At 34.2% G+C, this 21,073-nt stretch overlaps 1 protein-coding gene across 2 annotated transcripts in view; it reads right to left on the reverse strand.

Moving 5' to 3' along the window:
- Positions 1 to 21,073, reverse strand: part of LOC111054698 (sodium- and chloride-dependent glycine transporter 1) — a 162,662-nt gene that overhangs the window by 20,596 nt on the left and 120,993 nt on the right. For both annotated transcript variants that reach the window (XR_005571856.1, XM_039433158.1), the window contains exons 5-7: positions 4,055 to 4,194; positions 2,406 to 2,536; positions 918 to 1,068 (exon numbers count right to left, since the gene is read on the reverse strand). Coding sequence is in view for 1 of the 2 variants with exons in the window: in XM_039433158.1 (XP_039289092.1) it covers positions 918 to 1,068; positions 2,406 to 2,536; positions 4,055 to 4,194 (422 nt within the window). In the remaining variant the exon portion in view is untranslated. The remainder of the gene's footprint in view (positions 1 to 917; positions 1,069 to 2,405; positions 2,537 to 4,054; positions 4,195 to 21,073) is intronic.

Genomic DNA, 21,073 nt, shown 5'->3' on the forward strand with positions numbered 1-21,073 from the left:
ATGCTGAGAATGGTGTACTTCGCTCTGGTGCAATCATTGCTACAATATGGTTTGGTGGTTTGGGGAGGTACGTTCGATACGCATGTAGCTCCTTTATTTAGAGTGCAAAAAATGATAATAAAAACAATATTGAATAAACCAACCATTTATCCCTCAATGAGTGCTTTCAAGGATATTAGAGTCATGGCAGTAAGACAAATGTATGTTTTGAGCGTGATTAAATATTTTTGTAGATACAATTTAATTTTATGCAATTAAATAATGAAAATCATAGGACTAGGTATAATTTGTACAAATTCGCATCATATGTTTCAAACCTAACACTTATTCGTAAGCAATTAATTTATATAGCTCCAAAACTAATAAATTCTATTCCACCCGGCTTATCATAGAACTACCTTCCAAAAGTGTACCAAGGAATATTAAGAAATGGATAACTGAGAGTCATTATTTTGATTTGTATATTGTGTAGATAATTTAATTTACATCCATTGTAATTGTACTACTATTCTGCTAAATTTAAGAGTCTCGATACATTGCTTGATTAATTCTCTTAGAATATAAGTTGTAATTTATTTATGTTATTTTGTATACATCTTTTTTTTTTGTTTTAATTAGATGTGGATGACCGAAGTTTGACAATATGCTACTCCTACTGGCGAACAAGTAATTTTCACTTATGCCAGTGGTTTCATTTCCACCTCTTGTACCTTTATTTTGTTGATAGAATGTAAGTAAACTAGATTAAGGTACATTATCCTAAATTTTGTAATTGTTGAATTTTGTGGAGGAAATAAATTTGATTTGAATTGAATTGAATTGAAACATAGAAGTAATATTTCATACTATTATCACTAAATAAGGAAATATTCACATATTAGAGAAATAATTTTTCAACTATAAATAAATCTACTTACTATCTTTGTAATAGACATGAGGCTCGGCCCATCCATACATGTCTTGTTTTGTGATGAACGAATCACGGAAGTAAACGAACATCCACGAGACTCCAATAATACTATAAATACCTATCAAAGCGTGTGATGTGAGAATAGCTATTCCAATTCCCTGCAATCAAAAATAAGACACATCAAAGAATTTGAGAAGAATGGGAGCAGTGATAGTACAAATTGGTTTATAAATTTGTTGAGAAATTATAAAGCAATAAACTTTTTAGAAAAACATGTAGAAAAGGTGTGTTTAAGATGTTTGAGGAGTTACTGTTGCATATATTTATAAAGAATGGAATTGAAGAATTGCCACAACAATATTATTTTTGAAATTAGTATTATAATAATTATTATTTAAAAAGAATGAGAATCTAGTTTGAGTAGGGGAACGCGCCAAATAAGTTCCCCGACAGTAAAGTTCCTTTTAAAACCACTTTCCAGGGGATCTACTGACGGCGTCAACTGAGCTCGTGAGAGAGGAGCTTTACTGACGGGGAGACTAGTTGTCGTCAGCGACCGAGGAGCTTAGTTGTCGTCTACGGTCCCGACAACTAGTCCCCTCTGAACCAGTAGGGAATTTGCTGTCGGGGAGACTAGTTGACGTTAGCGTGCAAGGAGCTTGGTTTTTGCTAGTATTTTGCGTTGTTCAAGAAAGTTTAAACAATTTGCAGTGACGAAAAATGTAAATCATTGTTACATTTTAAGTTGTAATTTATTTCTCTCATTCTCATTCCTTTACTTCTTTGGATATTTTTCATGCAACATAATTCATATTTAATGCTGATCTACCTTATCTGTAGTTATATGCTATGAATTGAAATAATAATGAATTTGGTTCCACCTATTACATGATTGGCATAAGTTAATTATTAGTTGGAACATTGTCATCTTACCATCTCAGCAATCTTACCCTATTTGATCTTATTTGTCTGTACGATCACGACAACCAGACCCCTCATATCCAGCAGGGGATCTACTGTCGGGGAGCCTAGTTGTCGTGAGCGTGTGAGGAGCTTAGTTGTCGCCGACAACCAAGCTCCTTCGTTCTAGTAGGGGAATAGCTGTCGGGGAGACTAGATGACGGCAATGGTATATTTTGCCAGGGGATTTACTGACGCCTGTGATCAAAATAGCGAGGAGCTTAGTTGTCATCTTAGTTGTCGGGGTGACAGGTTGGCGGCAACCCAGTACTCAAGGGTCGCCGCCAACCGGTCTCCCCGACAACTAAGTTGTTATTAAACAACTATTATCTAAACGTAGTGAACTCAGTTCACTATTCTTGTAATTGAATAGACTTGGAACGTTCACTATTCTTGTACTTGTTCGCCTCAAGCAGATACGGTTGTTATGGATTCAAAGAATTAGGTATAGCTTCAAAATGACAATTTCTGAATTGAGATGATTATAAAAGGGTGACAGATCATTAATTTTTGTTGCATACAAATAAATGATTACCTGGAATATAGGAGAAATTTTCCACATATCCATTGTCCCTGAAGCTAACAGCTGACCTAACGATAAGTGGAAAGTGAATAGAGGAATTCCCAGTAGCAGAGACATCACAATAAATTGGATTATGTAATTAGCTGTGGAAAGAAACACAAGTTCGATGTTATTATCACTATTCCAAGAATTTTTCAATTCAATTTTTATACTCATTAACTTGATTTATTGAGCTTCACTTCAAACTTCATGATATACAGACCTTCATGGAAATTTATAATTGAAAGAATTTTTGACATGATTGTAGAGAGCATGACTGTATTCCAATCTATAAAGCTTCGTTCACATCAAAGTTATTAACAAAATGTTGATAACTCAATCCTTATAGATTCTATTAGATTGAACATAACTTATCATACGCATCATGATGAACATATGTAATTGTCAAGTTCCGTTTAATCTAATAGAATCTATAAGGATTGAATTATTAACATTTTGTTAATAACTTTGGTGTAAACTCAGCTTAACAGTACCAAAAGAATTAGTATAGCTTACCAGTATCAAGTTAATATACACTGGTAAATCTGTATCAAGCATATCACAGAGATGAAGTGCATCTAATGATAAAGATATAGTTGAGTCACGAAATTTTTAACAGCAATTCAATATAGCTGAAACTTTCTGAAACTTTATTTTAAACCAATGCAGAATAGATTTGCACACATGAAATAATAGCCAATTCATTGGTATCAGCAAACTTGAAGCCCAAAGAATAAATTATTCATCATAATAACTGATACTGGTCACTTCTGGACTGAAAAAGTTGTCTATACAAGCCTCAATTGCAATTGGAACATAGACATATAAACTTATAATTTTTTAAAAATCATTGAAGAAAATGAATATTTCATCATTTGATTTTTTCCAATCAAATATATTTTTTTAATCTCTTTATCTATTTTATCTCTATATCAAAGTGTTATTTATCTCTACATCAAAGTGTAGAGAATATTGAATTCACTTTTTGTGTAGTTGAGAAGTTGATATTGTGGTAATTATTCATATTAAATGAAAAAGACTAAGAAATTGTTAAAAAAACACAGATTTATTGATACTTGGAAAGACCGGTTTCGGTTATTACACCATTGTCAACCGGTCTTTCTAAGTACCGGTATCAATAAATCTGTGGGTTTTTGACAATTTCTTAGTCTTTTTCATTCAATTGATACGGGTAATTGAATTGTCTCTACATCGAAATACTCTATTGATAATATTGTATAGAATTATTTGGAAAATTCGGAATTCAGATTTGTTTATTCCGTATTCTAACGAAAACACTTGGAAATGTTTATTCTTATTCATTTATTTATTCATTAAGTTGAAGCATTACAATATTGTCATGAAAAAACAAGTACTATAGCCCAAAACATCTTCTCTCCCTGACTTATAGTTCAATAAGTTGTTTAATTTAGAGTAGGCCTAAATTATAAAATATTAAAAAGAGTAGCCTAAATAGCTTCTTAGAATTTTCATGTCATTTTCTTTTCTCTCATGACTTCTCACCATTGTAAAAATTTTCAAAATCTCCAATGAAGAGACATAAATTGGCGTGAGTATAAGAATGTATACTGTATAAGAATGGCAGTGGGACGATTAATTACCTCCATACTGCATACTATAGATGGCAAATCTGGAGATGTTGAAGAGTCCGAGCGTACAGCCAAGGCAGGCCAGCACCGGACTGAGACCGTGCGACCACTGACCCAGCGGACTCGAAGCATCTTGCGGCATCTCGTACGACCTGCAACACAATATCACAAATAATTATAACGTATGACACCAAATAAAACAGTGGTTCAACACCAGAAAATCAAATAAAACAAGGAATAAAATGAGTAGTAGTTTATGTAGTATACATTCATTGACACATTCACAAATCATATTTAAAAATCTACGTTGTGAAAATAATTAAGGACTGAAAATTCTGTGAAGTGAACAACTACAAGACTAACCTATTTTGGACTATGTGTAAACTTATCTAAATTTGGGAGAGAAATAGCACAAGGTTACGGTACCTTATTTTTTCTTTCCCTATAATTTTGATGATGTACTCATTGTATCAGTCATTATAGAATAGAGAATAATGTTGCTTTGACTGGGACAGAACGACTGGTCCATCCCAAAACTGTTTCAAATTTCGTAAACATCAACATTGACAAAGATAAGTTAAACTTCACTTTCAAGAATTAAAGTCCAATTCCAATGTCCTGTAAGAATTAAAGTCCAATTCTCTGTTCAAAGATGAAGAAACAAGAAATTTTCCAAGTAAATAAAAACTGAACTCTTTTAGATTTAGATCAGAAATACATACTACAGGAAAGATCCTGACAAATCTGATTTTTAAATATTCAAGTATGATTGCACATGATTGTATGAATAAATTATTGCAGCATATAGACTAATCAGAGCTAACTACAAAATGAAGGTTCTATGGCTCATTGTAAAAGCCATGCACATTGTACAGAGGTGTCACGGTGCCTAAACGCCGTTCCAGCACTGGTTTGGTCAAAAACAGAAATTTTAAAATATTTTTTAGAAAATTTCATTTATTGTACAGAAAAAATCCGTAGACATAAAAATGTTGTTCAAAAAAAGAAATATTACACTTTTTAAATGCTTATTAATAGTTTTTAGAGATGGTAGTTTTCCTTAATTTTTCGGGCTTGGAAGGGGGGTCCCCCGGATTATGGGCTAAACCGTATGGTTCCTCTCAATACCTACTATGTGATGAATGGAGATGGAAATCAATGATGATACATCATTTGGGAGATTTTCATAGGTAGTTCCACCTCATTGTACGATCCATTTCAAAGTATGATATCATTTATTATAAACTGGCAACAGAACGGATCATTCCAAGTAATACACATACAAGTTTCATCTATACAAGCATGGTTCTCAGTATTATTATAGATAAACAATAGCGTAAGTAGATATCCCATGGTATAGGGCGTTTATGTCGCAACTTTTACTGTTATCTCAAGCCGATTACTGTCGATTATTGTTGATTTTTACTGTTTTGACCGGGTATAAGAGTGTATGAACGGCACAATATGAGAGATTACAAGCGTCATAAAGCTTCACAGGAAAGAGCTACGTGGACTATCAGCTTGAGATAACAGTAAAAGTTGCGACATAAACGCCCTATACTATGGGATATCTACTTATGTTATTGTTTCTCTATGGTATTATCTACTTCAAAATACTCAGTATCTCAGTAATCTACCTAAGAAAACATTTTTAGCAATGAAATCTCCCTCGTAAGTACTATTTTAAAAATTCAAATAGGTAGTCTAGAGGAATTCCATTGGGCGAGGGACATTGAACTTGTGTGAAACAAAAAGTTGATTTGATAAAAGGTTGTTGAACAAGTTCTCAGAGGTAACCTTGATTTTTTACATCCAGAATATTGAATCATTGACTACGTTTAGTTTTGTCAACTTAATAACAATAATTAACTTTATAACTAGGCCTACATGATGTATTATCAGACAGTGTGACAGAGTAGGTCATTATCTTTAAAATAATTACATATTCATGTCCTCACTCAATGTCATTAACAACCGGTGTGTGAGATAATAATAAATATATGCAACTTGATTCCATTCAAGAGGCTAGATATGTTTTTTACAAGTTGATAAACGGAGCTCAAGTTTCTGTGAACAAGTTGGAATATAGAACTCTGAGTCGAAAAAGTGTTTGTAATGCTTATGTAATCGTTGTATTGGACTCATATTGATTTCAATTTTTTGCACTATGCCTTCATGCCAATGATTTCCGAGATATATTAAAATGATGGGAACCAATATTGCATGGATGCTTTTTATAAATATCTTGAATCTCCAGTTACAAAACCGTTATTTGATATAGGCTAGTCTTTTGAGTCCTGGAAAAGGAATAAATAAAATAAAGTAAAATAAATCATGTAGGATTATCATGATATCATGCTCTTGTTTCTTATATACTGCTAAAAATGCACAAATCCTTACTATACAGTTAGGCTCAACTCACACTCACGCGACTCAAGTCGAGAAGAGACTGTGACTCTAGTGTGTGTTTTAGAATGGTGACACTCAGACCAGTCGATTCTAGTGTCAGCGATCTCGCCATTTGAAAACACACGCTGCGTCGAGAAGAGACTAGAGTCGCAGTCTCTTCTCGACTTGAGTCGCGTAAGTGTGAGTTGAGCCATAAGGGAATTTGGATATGTGAGAATGATTTTCTACATTGAACGACTGACCAAGTTTTAATCGCTGCCAGTATGTTGAAATGATATTCACTGTGAATGCATGAGACTAATTTTAATGTTTCTTCCCATTTAATAGGCTACTTCTATGTTGATTTAAGGCTATTCGGTACACTTTTTTATTTAAATTGGATAATCTTTCTCAATATAATTGTTAAGATCATAATAAGAGTGAGAAAAAATGACAACTGAAATTTTTAAGTGGTCTAATAAGCGAGTTATAGGTTGTTGAAGTGTTGAACTCCGTTTTCTTTCCAGATCATAAACGGTTTCGAATTTTCCATTGGAGTTTTTTTTTAATACATTCAGTACATCATTGGCTTTGTTCTAATATGCGTTTTTGGTGATCCATGCCAAAATAAATAAGTTATCGAATTTACGAAAAATGTTACTTTTTTATTTATGAACGATATGGGGAATAAAATGTTTTACTTTGGAAAGATACATTTTTTGAATTTTTAAGAGAAGTTTTGTTGATATAATGGAAACCGTTTATGATCTGGAAAGGAAACGGAGTTAGCACTTAAACGACCCATAACTCGCTTATTAGACCACTTAAAAATTTCAGTCGCCACTTTTCTCACTCTTATAATGATCCTAACAATTATATTGAAAAAATATCTAATTTAAATATAAAAAAGTGTACCAAACAGCCTTAACTAGGTGATATAAAGAAGAGATTTGGAAAGGTTTCAACTGATTTTGATCTAGCTAAAAAGCATCAAAATATCCTAAAATCAATTTTCAGAGTAGTAGCATAGAGTAAAGATACTGCTTATACTAGAATCAGTTGTCTCTGGTAGTAGGCATTCGAATAAAAGAGCTGATGAATTAGGAGTGGCCTGTGGGAGTCGACTGCCAGATATGAGTGACGTTGAAGTGGAAGACATAAATTGTAGAGGAAGAACTATTTTGAGATATCAATTTTCTCTCGAGCTCTTTGAATTAATGAGTGCTGTGATCTCATTACTTCACTCTGTAACTACAGTAATCAATTAATAAGATCTTAAAGCACTTGGCGTCCTTAAACACAGTCTGAAGAGTCGGTTTCATATCAGCTTCCATGGCTGTGTAAAGCATGGCAGTAGGTACTTAATGCTTAAACATGATGTAGCTTGTAGCTTGTCAAACTTAGCTGAACTTGTAGCTTGTCAATACTGAAGCGGTACGGTATGGTGGGATGGAAGCGTTTCATTGAAGGGTCAAATCTAATCAGACTAAATCAAATCAACGAAACCATGGTCCTGTACCAAATAAAACTGTAGAATTTGTCAATATGTGTGTGTTTTCATTTCAAATCAATGTAATCAAATTCAATAATCGAATCAATTAATCAAACCAAAGTAATCAAATTCAATAATCAAACTAAACTAATCAAACCGATATAAACCAGGACATGCTCTATTAAACTTTTTCTCACTAGATTTATTGTTGGAAAAGCAATTTTCATACTTCCAAAGAGTCAGACAATGCAAAAATCCTTGAAAGTATAGCCCACTTCATAAATTGCAAATCTTAGCCTACACACCTGAACATGAGACTATACTTCGTGTAAATCTTTTTCAGACTTGGAGGAATTTGCGGCGCAGAGAAATGGAGGGAGATCAGCCAATTGACAGATAGATGATATAGATATTTAGAATAATAATTATTGTTTTTTTTTCTAATTGTCACATCCTTGTACTGTCTTTGTGTTTTGGTGAAATAAATTGAATTGAAATTGAATTGAATTGAAATTGCAGTGACGGATTGAGTCATAGGTGGAAGCGTAGTTGTCAATTTGTCTAATAGAGTCAGTCGAGTCTGTGATTGCAGAGAGGAAACTTCCTAAGTTTGACATGAGCGCTTGAATACTCATTGAAAATTGAAGAACGCTGGCCGATACACAACGGCAACATACCCGCCGTTGTATCCCTGCCGCTGCATGTCTTCTCTGCTGCGCATGTCCATCTCAAGTCGGAAGTTAATTTGAACGAAGTATAAATATATGTTTTCTATTTGAAACTATGATCAAGGTTACAAGGGTAATGGAGAATATTCTTGATCCCTGCCTATACACAATCCAACCATTGGTTTCTTCTTATTACTAACTAGCCGTCAGGCTCGCTTCGCTCACCATAACCGTCTAGCCAGGGGGCTCCGCCCCCTGAACCCCCGACTGGATCGTCCAAGAATGAGATCAGCAGGCTCGCTTCGCTCGCCTGAATTTTTCATTAGAGCATTTTTGTCATATGTTAGGACGATCCAGTCGGGGATCCAGACTAAACATCTGGCTAAACGGATATGGCGAGCGAAGCCAGCCGGACGGCTAGTAACATAATATTCCCAGGGATAGCTCTGATTGAAGTAGCAGTGCCCAATCAATTTTTCCGCGATAAATGCATTTCAATCTTCAACTTGGTGCCAACCTAACAAAGTCAACTCAACTTAATGCCAACCTGACAAAATTATTAATTTAGTTACCAGAATAACTGTTTCGAAGAGGTACTCTCTCTAGATTATAGTTCTATATTAACATATGGTATGGACATTTTTCAATTATAATTAAGAGAATAAGAAGAATATACATGCTAAAAGACGAACTTTAAACCCTTAAAAACCACCCTTACAGTTAAAATATTGCCAAAAGATTTCTTAGTGCGCCTCTAAAGGGCCAACTGAACATACCTACCAAATTTATTTATTTATTTATTTATTTATTTATTTATTTATTTATTTATTTATTTATTTATTTATTTATTTATTTATTTATTTATTTATTTATTTATTTATTTATTTATTTTTATTTATTTATTTATTTATCACATTGTGTACAAATACATAACATGAGGAAAGGCACAACAGGCTCATAAACGTTCGAACGTTTTTGGTCCGGTAGATTTTTAGTTCTGAGAGTGAGTGAGTCAGTCAGTGAGTGAGTGCCATTTCGCTTTTATATTTACTAATTACTTTTGGAACTAATATCACCATACAGCTTCATTTAAATACTGTACTGTCATTTTGACACACACTTCCTGCACTCCAATCCAATCTCTTATACCCAAAAAGTCATTTTTTGCAGAGCGTGATGCTCACATAGTTGAAGACTTATGCGGGGGTAATGGGAAGAATGATAATGAAAATAATATGAGTGGACTTTACTTGGATTCCAAACAACTGGGGAGCGATTTCAAAATAAGAATGGTATTTAGCCGAGTCGGTTTCTCATGTAGTAGTCCAAAGGGAATAGCAGGGGCGGTATTCTAGCTAATAAGAGCGATAACATATCAATGCGACCACGGAGCTGACCGCTTCCTCTTATAAAGAGGGTTAGGAGAGTGGATACGTTCAGAGTTCAGTTGTAAGTAATAAGTAAGTCAAGATAGTAAGCTGTAAGAAGTGGAACACATTCGAGGAATGGCTTTCTTAACGGTTTTGTTAATATATTTTTTGATGGAAATAAATTGAATTGAATTGCATTGCTTCTCATTCTCCCAGTAATCATCAATTATCTATAAATTCAGGTCTATAAACAAGGAGCACTTCAGGCCATGTGCCATGAAGTTCATTTTTTTGATGACTAATGATTCTACTCAACGTATTAATTTTTGTGAGCAATAAAATGCAATTATAGACTGAATGAGCACTTAAATATGTGATTATGGGTCTATGTTATTTTAATATAGTTATGTTTAATCCTATTCAATGGTATTTTTCTTTTTTCATTATATATTGTATTTTACTTTTTTCTTTTCTAACCATTTTTGTCATTGTAATTATGTTTTTGGGATAAATAAAGATTTCATTTGATGTTACTATTATTGATGAATAGAGAAATTGAAATAAATAGATAACGGCATTAGAAAGTATCAAACAAATTTACAAGCCTATCCTCTACTGTAGAACGGTTCCCACACTCAAATTTACAATTCACAATTTATTTTGTATGCTGTACATCATTGGACTTGGAAATTGAAAACAACCAACCTTGTTCTAGGTCGCGGTGCCGCGTAAAACGAAAACGATTCCGGGTCCAGCATATTAATCCCAAATTCCGGCGTGTAGTGAGACAAAAATTGCAACAACTATTGTAACACTTGGCGGACATTTGTGGGCAAATATCAATTGATTAGAATAATATCTACAACACAAACACAATTGGAAGATACACTTTTGATGGACGACACCGCGTAAGGAGCATGCATGCCACACGGGCTCATAAGCCGGACTGACACTTCTCGAAATCAAGTCACTACTCAGTCTACATCAACATGCTTTTCCTTGTTATTGCAGTAGAATAGGATAGAATTACATTACAACACATTCATACGGTCTGCTGCCGCCTGCCGGCTATCGGCTAGTTACGTGTCAACGGCGTGAAAAAAAACGACGCGTTAGGAACGCTTCAAACTAGTGAGAGAAAAAATGCATCGTTTCGTCATTGTCTCTATCGGTAAACAATAGCTGCAAAAAATTCTTATTGTAAACCGTTTGTAGTGTGGCCAGAAATGGTGTTGATACAAAATTTCCTGGATATTATGTTGCGTTGCTCAAAAAATGAAGTGGATTGTTGGTTTCTGTTATTTAATTAATTTATTGATTGTATCGGACGTGTATTGGTTTACAATAGTGGTTTCTATAAATGATAAGATTTTGATTGCGAGAGGGGTCATCTGGAGGGGAGAATTAAGAGAGAGATCAAACGCAAGAGTGTGGAAAAGAGAGAGCGATAATCGACTTTTATTTAGAGAACGGCTGATGAGAATAAGTTCAAGAGAAACGAAGAGTCGTCTATCAGGAGAGAGAGATCGAAGAGAACTGATTCTCAAATGCTATTGACAATTTGAAAAATTGAGAGTAAGGGAAGAGTTTGACTAAAAGTAGTAATACAAATAATATTGAAAAAATTTAAACCTCTCTTCAAGTGAAGAACTACTGAACTAATCAAAACTAATCAAAAAAATAACTAATCAAACTAATTTATTAGTTCAAACTAATAAGAATTATGGTAGTCAAAAAAGTACTGAGAACTGTATCTTCAATTTGATTGCAGAAATTGGAATACAGTATTCTTTTCGAATAACCTATAATACGCCTTCTTAGAAAGCCGGCCAAGTTAGCCGAGATGACATAGGCGACCCTCCAGTCTGCTAGCGCTATCTGGTCGTGGGACCGAATCCCGCCGGTAGGCATAGACGTCTCTCATAGGCATAGACGATAATCTCATCAAATCACTCACGTGCAAGCAAAAAGCTCATTTGAGCATCATCAACAATAAATTGAAGATAGTTCAATAAAAAAATAAAAAACCGAATCACCTGGCTGACTCAGGACTGGCGTCAGAGTTCTCAGAACATTTGCAAATAAAGTCATTATTATCAACTCATACAAGTGTGAGATACATAACATGTAAATAATAATAAAATTACTTCCTAGAGTTGTTGATTTGTCAATAAATATGTAAAAACAACAAAAGTTGTTAATTTGTCAATAAATACGTAAAGAAACACCACTTTACCAAGTACTCGAATATTGTGGGCTATTGGAGATTTTTGAAATTGTACAATGTCGAAAAATGTCGAAAAAACAGGCTACTCAACATCTATATCATCCTTCACCTTCCTAGATTAGATTTTATCATAAGCATTTGGATCTCAATGCAACTCCATTCTACTCAAGGTAAATTGGGTTTCTCATAGTTATGAAAATGAGAATTTTATTCATAATAAAACCGAGTAATCAATCAAAGAGAACAACAAGTCCAGCTTTTGATGTTCCAGCTAGCATTTATTGCTTTTAGAATGAAGATCTTCCAATATAAATAGTTTGATTCTATCGACTCATCCAGTATTCTCAGTTTGAATAACATCTCAATGACCCAAAGACCTTACAAGAAGGAAGGTGAAGCTGGCCAGTATTGATTATGTAAATGACTGTGCTGCATGTAATAAATTTCAACGACAAAACAAAGTTTAGCACCTTAGAAAATCATAGAAGGAAAGGGTCCAGAGAGCGAGAAAGAGAGAGTGGGAGAGAGACTACTTCCTTCCAAAACATACAATGCTGAATAAACTCCACTGCTAAAGGTAATAACCAATCACTTTCCTGCTTCAATGAGATTTTGAAAAGTTAATACTTTAATAACATTCAAATTAGTTTTCCAAACAAGAAGACATTAGTTTTGTAATTTTCACAAACTATAATTATACCAACACCACATAGAACATGTTGTTGAACTCGAAAAATTACACAAAACCGCAATTAACGATAAGATAGAGAGAAAACATTGTACCCCTTATAAGAAATAGTCCAAATATTTACTCAATGTTCAGTCTTGTTGCTACGTTCTCGGGCTGTCTACTAAATATTAATTTGAAATCGTGTTATTTTAGAACGTGGCTATTCTAGTTTTCAATCAATTTGCCAATACCAATGCCATTTCTCCTTGTCATCATTGTCTTTGAAAAATATTGAAGGTAGAGTCAATATTCCCAGAATTTTAAAATGCTCATCACACTATGCTCGCTTAGAAAGCCCACAAATGTTTATACTATACTATAATGTACTTATACTTATAGAATTCCGGCCAAGTTAGCCGAGATGACATAGGCGACCCCCCTCCAGTCTGCTAGCGCTATCTGGTCGTGGGACCGAATCCCGCCGGTAGGCATAGGCTAGTTACATACACATCGATTTTTGGTCGTACGATATTTTACCGTCCTTATAAATTCTATTAGATTGAACAGATGATTTCAAACATATGATGTTTGCCAAGTTCCGTTTAATCTCATAGAATTCATAGTGACGACAAAATATCGTACGACCAAAAATCGATGTGTGTGTAACTAGCCTTAGACGTTTCTCATAGGCATAGACGATAATCTCATCAAATCACTCACGTGCAAGCAAAAAGCTCATTTGCGTATCATCAACAATAAATTAAAGATAGTTCAATAAAAAAATGAAATACCGAATGACCTGGCTAGCTCAGGACTGGTGTCAGAGTTCTCAGTTCGAGTAAATAAAATCATTATTATCGATTCAAACACGTGTGAGATACATAACATGAAAATAATAATAAAATTACTTCCTAAAGTTGTTGATTTGTCAATAAATATGTAAAAAACAACAAAAGTTTTTAATTTGCCAATAAATAAGTTTACGTAAAGAAACACCACTTTACCACTTCTTTACCAAGTATTCGAATATTGTGGGCTATTGGAGATTTTTGAAATTGAACAATGTTGTAAAATGTTAACAGGCTACTTAAGATCTTTATTATCCTTCACCTTCCTAGATTGATAGATTTTATCATAAGCATTTGTATCTCAATGCAACTCCATTCTACTCAAGGTAAATTGGGTTTCTCATAGTTATGAAAATGAGAATTTTATTCATAATAAAATCGAATATAATCAATCAGAGAACAACAAGTCCAGCTTTTGATGTTCCAGCTAGCATTTATTGCTTTTAGAATGAAGATCTTCCAATATAAATAGTTTGATTCTATCGACTCATCCAGTATTTTCAGTTTGAATAAAATCTCAATGACCCAAAGACCTTACAAGAAGGAAGGTGAAGCTGGCCAGTATTGATTATGTAAATGACTGTGCTGCATGTAATAAATTTCAACGACAAAACAAAGTTTAGCACCTTAGAAAATCATAGAAGGAAAGGGTCCAGAGAGCGAGAAAGAGAGAGTGGGAGAGAGAGTACTTCCTTCCAAAACATACAATGCTGAAATTAGCTCCACTGCAAAAGGTAGTATAACCACTCACTTTGCTGCTTCAATGAGATTTTGAAAAGTTAATACTTTAATAACATTTAACTTAGTTTTCCAAACAAGAAAACATTAGTTTTGTAATTTTCACAAACTATAATTATACCAACACCACATAGAACATGATGTTGAGCTCGAGAAATTACACAAAACTGCAATTAACGATAAGATAGAGAGAAAACATTGCACCCCCTTTGAAGAAAAAGTCCAAATATTTATTCAATGTACAGTCTTGTTGCTACGTTCTCGGGCTGTCTACTAGATATGAATTTGAAATCGTGTTAATTTAGAACGTGGCTATTCTAGTTTTCAATCAATTTGCCAATACCAATGCCATTGCTCCTTGTCATCATTGTCTTTGGAGAATATAGTTAGCTCTGTTCTTCCCTTCGTTACCCACACTAATTTGTTTTAATAATTTTTCATATCATTATCTCATGGTTTTTAAGAATTTATTATATTTCATAAAATAGGATCTGATAATTAGATTTACTTTCAAGCTTGACCGTTTTTTTCGCACAGATTGGATAAGCGCCGTGCTCTCAGTTTCCGTTTGAAGGAAGAGCTCTGTTCTCTGCTAACCAATAGGCCTTCTGCCATTCTTGCCAATATTCTTTCTATTAGGCCTAGTCTAGGCCTAACGCACTAGACTATATAGTCTAGGGCTGGAGGGCCCTAGAACGACTCAATCTTGCGCTACCTTAGAAGCTGTTTTTGGTAGACTTGAAATGTTTCAGAATTCTTTAACACAGAGAATGATCCACTTTCAATTCTTCCATCGATTAATGAAGAAGTGGGATGACCTCCAAAAGTTTCTGAATTCTAAGGTGTAATCATCGTTTAGATTTCATCACGTAATTGATAAGCTGTCAAGACTTGGAATACATACAGGAAATAAATAAACTGGAGCATTTCATAAATGATGTTGAAGAACCTCTCTACCGGAGAGATATAAGTAGAGATCATTAGGCTATTGGTAAGCAAGGCTAGCCTATTGGCCTTGTTCACACTAGCTACGTGGATTGATTGTGGAATCAACTGGTGACCAGATTTGGCTGAACACGTCAGGGCCTTCATAATACTAGTGTCTGTTCTCTGTTGCATAAAGTTCAATATCATGATCACCACGCGGCGAACAAGAGTATCTCATAACCAATGAACTCTATGAATAAGGTTCATTCGAACATTCAAGTTTGGAGGACACTCCAGCTTGAAAAGTGACTCCTCCATACCTCGGCGTTCAAAATTTTTCTCACATCAATTTTGAATGATTTTGCATATAATGTACATTTGATGGGCCTATCATTATTCGAAACTCGTTCTAAATTGAGAATACTGGAAATATAACTCGGTTGAAGCCAACGGTCTGGACCTAAGGCACCACTCAATTAATATCATTATTCAAAATTCGTTCATATAAATCTAAATTGAGAATACTGGAAATATAACTCGGTTGAACCCAACGGTCTGGACCTAAGCCACCACTCAATTAATATAATTATTCAAAACTCGTTCATATCAATCTAAATTGAGAATACTGGAAATATAACTCGGTTGAAGCCAATGGTATGAACCTAAGCCACCACTGAAATGCATCTCTTTCATACCCTCTACCAGCCTATTACAGGGAACACCATAGTTGGCAAGGTATTTTTCCTCCTTTCATTCTATTCAGCACACCTCACCATGATGCCTGTTTTTTTTTGTATTTTCAGTTGAAATGTGTATTTTGATTGTAATGTTTTATATTTTTACTTTTATTGTCTGTTGATTGATCTTGAATTGAATTGTTTTCCAGTGAAAGAAGTAGATTTATCGCAGTTGTATACATGAAATGAAATTTCAATTTATTTGTGAGATTCAATTTCTTTGAATTATTTTTTTAGCCTCAAATTTACTGGGATCCAATTTGGCTGAAATCTCATGGATTAAAATAAACATTTTTATCCTCTGCAGTGTGGAGTATTATTTATGATACTCGAGTGAAAACTCGAGTTTCTGATGAGCAGATTGAAAATGAAAATGAAAATGAAAAAATTCTTTATTAGGCGGAGTTAGGACTTTTAAGTCCTCTCTACCACTTTGATTTTGTATAATCAGAAATTCTAGTCCTTGGATAACAAGAAAGAGCACGAGTAAATTGAGCATAGAATCTGATTTTTCAAATTTTTTTTGTGTTATCCCAATACATGTTCCTCTCTCAATTTTCCAGTTCCGAGCTCTTGTCTCATTAAAGTTCAGGTAAAGAGAGGTATTCAAGTCCTACTATCTACCTCCCTCATAAGCTGGAGTTAAAACCAACTCCGCTCACCGCTTTCAGTATGAAATAACCAATAATTGGCTATTTTTTTCACGTCTCCTACGAGCAGTAATCCATTTTTATATCCATTCCCCAAGGAAAATCCCCTCCATTTCCCATAAGCATTCACAGCATTAATTTCTCTCACACCGTTCAGGACACGCAGCTGAAAGGTGACAAAGAAAAGGCCTTGAGATAGAGCCAGCAACAGGAGAGAATGGACCTTGCTTTGTCATGTGACAAGCCATTTTACTATCGTTTAGTAAACTACACTTTCATTGGCCTTATTGATTGTCAGTGAACTGCAGCGGACACAAAGAACACGGTTCAGCCTACAGCAGGAAGTGACAGTGAAAGATTAATAGATTAATACAGTAGGCATTCGTCTACATTATACTCAATTGAGCTTAACAAACGGTAGGCCTGAATTAGGAGGAACTGCGGCTATAAATGAAGCTTTATGGATGTGGGGCTTTGATCTTAGGAAATGGAAGGACAGTTTCTCAGGATATGCAGTCACTACAGAGCTATTGTAACTATAAATGGTAGAAAACAAATAAATTCAATCTTAAGCTAGCAATCCAAACAGAATTCTACTATTTATCCCACACAGTTTCCGGAACTTTTAAGAAGCAATATCTAGTCATTCACAGTTTTCAGAACTCTGAAAAGCAGTACTTAGTCATTCACACTTTCTCCAATTCTATAGAAATCTATGAAAAAGATACTACGAACTTTAAGAAACAATCAATACCTAGTCATTCCAGTGGTGGCTGGTGTAAATATAGTTTGGAGGTTGCAGATATCAACCCTAACTTACATAGTAACTAAGAAAGCAATAAATAGGGATTATTAAATCGTCATTACATAGAACTTGAATTATATTTTTTCTCTCAACATAATTTCAAGTCACTGTAAGAGATAATAAGAAAGTGAATAAGTTACAAGATTCAAACAATCCAATAGAAACAGAAAACCCGAAACTGTTTTACATCTATCAGTCTCAATTATTAGCCTGAAAATACAATAGTATTTATATATTTTTAAACTGCCGCTTGTACTTACGCGCTCACGCAAACCCAATTTTACAGCTTGTGTGGAATTTTCAAGATTTGGAGGTCTTCCAAACTTCCCAAGTTCAATTTCATTCTCATTTGCTATTAAACTAAATAAATCATCCAATACATTTTGAATAGAATAAAAATAGCTTTAAAGATCAACATCACTTATACAATCCTCAAATCAAAAGTCAAAACACAAAACTTTTCATGTGGTCTGTCGTTTGTAGTGTGATACCATCGACTATCGATACAAAGGCATCCCATATTATCCCATGTTATTCTCCAATATAAGGGACGCGTCATAGGGGGTTGCAAATGCTATGTGTTCCTTCTTCGGACCGCGCAAGTCCAAAATGTTGAACTATCTGTTCTGCCTTCCTGCTGAATGAATTTAGTCGGAATTGAAGGGAAAATAATTTTCAATAATATGACTATCAAATTGAAGTATTATTAAGACGTTTTAAAAAAGGAAAATCTCTTTCTATTGTCTGATTTGTTGAGGGTTGTGCAACCTTGTAACCTTAAGAGGAGCCGCCACTGAGTCATTCACAGTTTTCGAAATAACTTTTAGAAGTACCGTACCTCTATAGTGAGGTCCATGTTATAATGGCAGTGAAGAAAGATAGGAGAAAAACGTTGCCGAACCTCACTGTCTAGTCAATGCCTTCTATAGACGGTAGCTGATACAGGTTTATTGATGTAACTATTAACTGTTCATTCTCATTTAAAATAATCAATTTTATTTTATTAAGCAAGAAATTATATATTTCATAATGAATTTTCATAAATCAGATGAAATATTTTGTTAATTATTTATTATACATTGTTGAAAGACGATCTGGCAACAGAGCAAAGCGATAAAGAGATAGCGCTATTCGCTTTGTTGAATGATAGACAAGGATAGCAATACCATTGCTAAACAAACACTGCCATTATAACGTGGACCTCACTATAGTCATTCACAGTCTTCAGAACTTTGAGAAGCAGTACTGAGTCATTCACAATTTCTCCAGTTCAATGAAATTCTATAGATACTAGGAACTTGAAGAAGCAATCACAGTTTTCGAAACTTTTGGAAGTACCGTACCTAGTCATTCACACTTCTTCAATTCTATCGAATAAATACTATTGCAGTATATATTTATTTTGAATTTGCTATGGAGGAACAATAATGTCAAACAGAAAGTAAGCCGCATTAGTTGAGAAAACTGTAGAATATTTGTATGCCCTCTTGTTTATTTTATTCATTTATTCATTCATTCATTTATTTATTTATTGCATTCCACAATTGTTGTTGGGAAGTCCCTTACGGGAAGGTCCCACCAAGCCTGAATATAATTTATTATTACGGTATAATTTGAGTTGTGAATGGTCCTAAATCTTGTATCACTCTAGTCCTCTAATATAGCGACTTTTATATGAAAATTGAGAATTTAATTTGGACAACAGAAATAGAGTTTTGTCGAACAACCAACTCCATGATGTTCCTTTGTTGTCTGAGTGAACTGAAAGTTTGTAAATCGAATGGTTAACAATCACGTTCTGAACTTCATGACCTAATTGTTTCTGCATTGCGGAAACCTCCTAGTCCGACCAAACCTACTGTTCTAGAAGTTGAACAAGGCTCGAAATTTCACGACTGAAAGTATTGGTGATGATTCTATCGCAATTTCAGAATGCACGGATACAATCAATTGATAAGACTGATTTTCGCCACTCGAAGCTTGAATTCCTCGGAAAATAGTGTTACAAAATAATGTATTTTGCTCGAATAATATTTGAAACAACTCATTCTGATTTCAATAATTGAGTACGGTACTGTACAAGAGTAAAGTAGCATGTAGCAACAGTTCTTGAAAAAGCTAGCTATTTCAATGTGAAGTTTATTGGAACTATAAACAAAACGGCTATGAATGAATATGACGATAACTAATGAAAGGAAAGTGAATTTCATTGTTTGGTGTGAGCATGTGAGGAATACCAAATTGTTCAGCTCTATTATTATCATAGTCTTTTCAACTGAAGCACATGTTTACCTAACTTTCTGGATGCATTGACAAATAATAATCTAAACAATATAGTATCACATTTATCTCATCTACATTCTGAAATCCGTGTTTAAATTATTGTTTCAGGGATTCATAAATGGATAACAACGTCTGATACATGTTCGAATTTAAAGTTTTTTCGGTATTCTACTTAAAATAGAATTATATATTCTAATTATAGAATTATAGAATCAATTTATATCCATTTTTATTGATTTGAATTCAAATTCATTGAAATAATGACTTGATAATATATGATAAAATAATATAAATTAACTTATATAAATAAAAAAAACTCAAATAATATTTGATAATACAATATAATTTCCCTTGTATAATGCACCAATGTACAAGTGTCCAATCACAGTGTCTAAATGTCCAGTGTCATGTTTAATTTGTCTAGACTAAAATGTAGATATTGCGAGAAATATCAATAATAAGAGATAAAATACTTGTTATTTTCTAAGGCCCGTATATTACGTTAGGATACGAAGCTAATACATCAGTGACTCACATGGTTTCAATGTGTGAAGCAAGCTAGGACACCAGACACCAGTGAGACACTAACATGGTGTCCCAGCGGTTTCTAGGCTGGTGTTCCAAGTGAAACACCAACCAGCAAAAACATATTTGCGGTTGGTGTCCCCAAAATGACAAAATTTTGGTGTCCACATAATGTTGGTGTCCGCATCAGGACACCAAAATGAACTGTCATTCCAGAAAATGTGGTGTAACGGCCGGTACTGGTATCCCTGTGTAAAGAGTGCAATGAGAACTAATGCCCTGCAACACTCTTGGACAGTTGGTGTTCTGCTGGTGTCGTACGATTCAATACTGGCCAAGGATTAATTATTTTCTACTTAAATAAAACTCAATTAGATCAAACTCTAGTCTAGGTGAAGGTCAAATTTACGAGGCATTTATTTTTCATACGTACTACTAATCTCACGTTTGGATTGTAGTAGAATCTCAGATTCTAATCTCACAAATTGGATTAGAGTGCAAACCAGTGAGTGAAAAGACTTTGAGAGACAATTTTCTTCATTGCGTCAACCTACAAATAAATCAAGGCTCATCTATAATAGAGCCCAGTGTACCCAATACAGCACGTTTCTAATCCAAGAATAACGACTGACTTCGGATAAGGGCATCTAGCACATGTTCCTTCATTGTACGATTATAAAATTCTATCAACCCACCTACAATA

Source organism: Nilaparvata lugens, chromosome 7 (assembly GCF_014356525.2).
Source record: "Nilaparvata lugens isolate BPH chromosome 7, ASM1435652v1, whole genome shotgun sequence".
In the NCBI taxonomy this organism is placed as follows: Eukaryota; Metazoa; Arthropoda; class Insecta; order Hemiptera; family Delphacidae; genus Nilaparvata; species Nilaparvata lugens.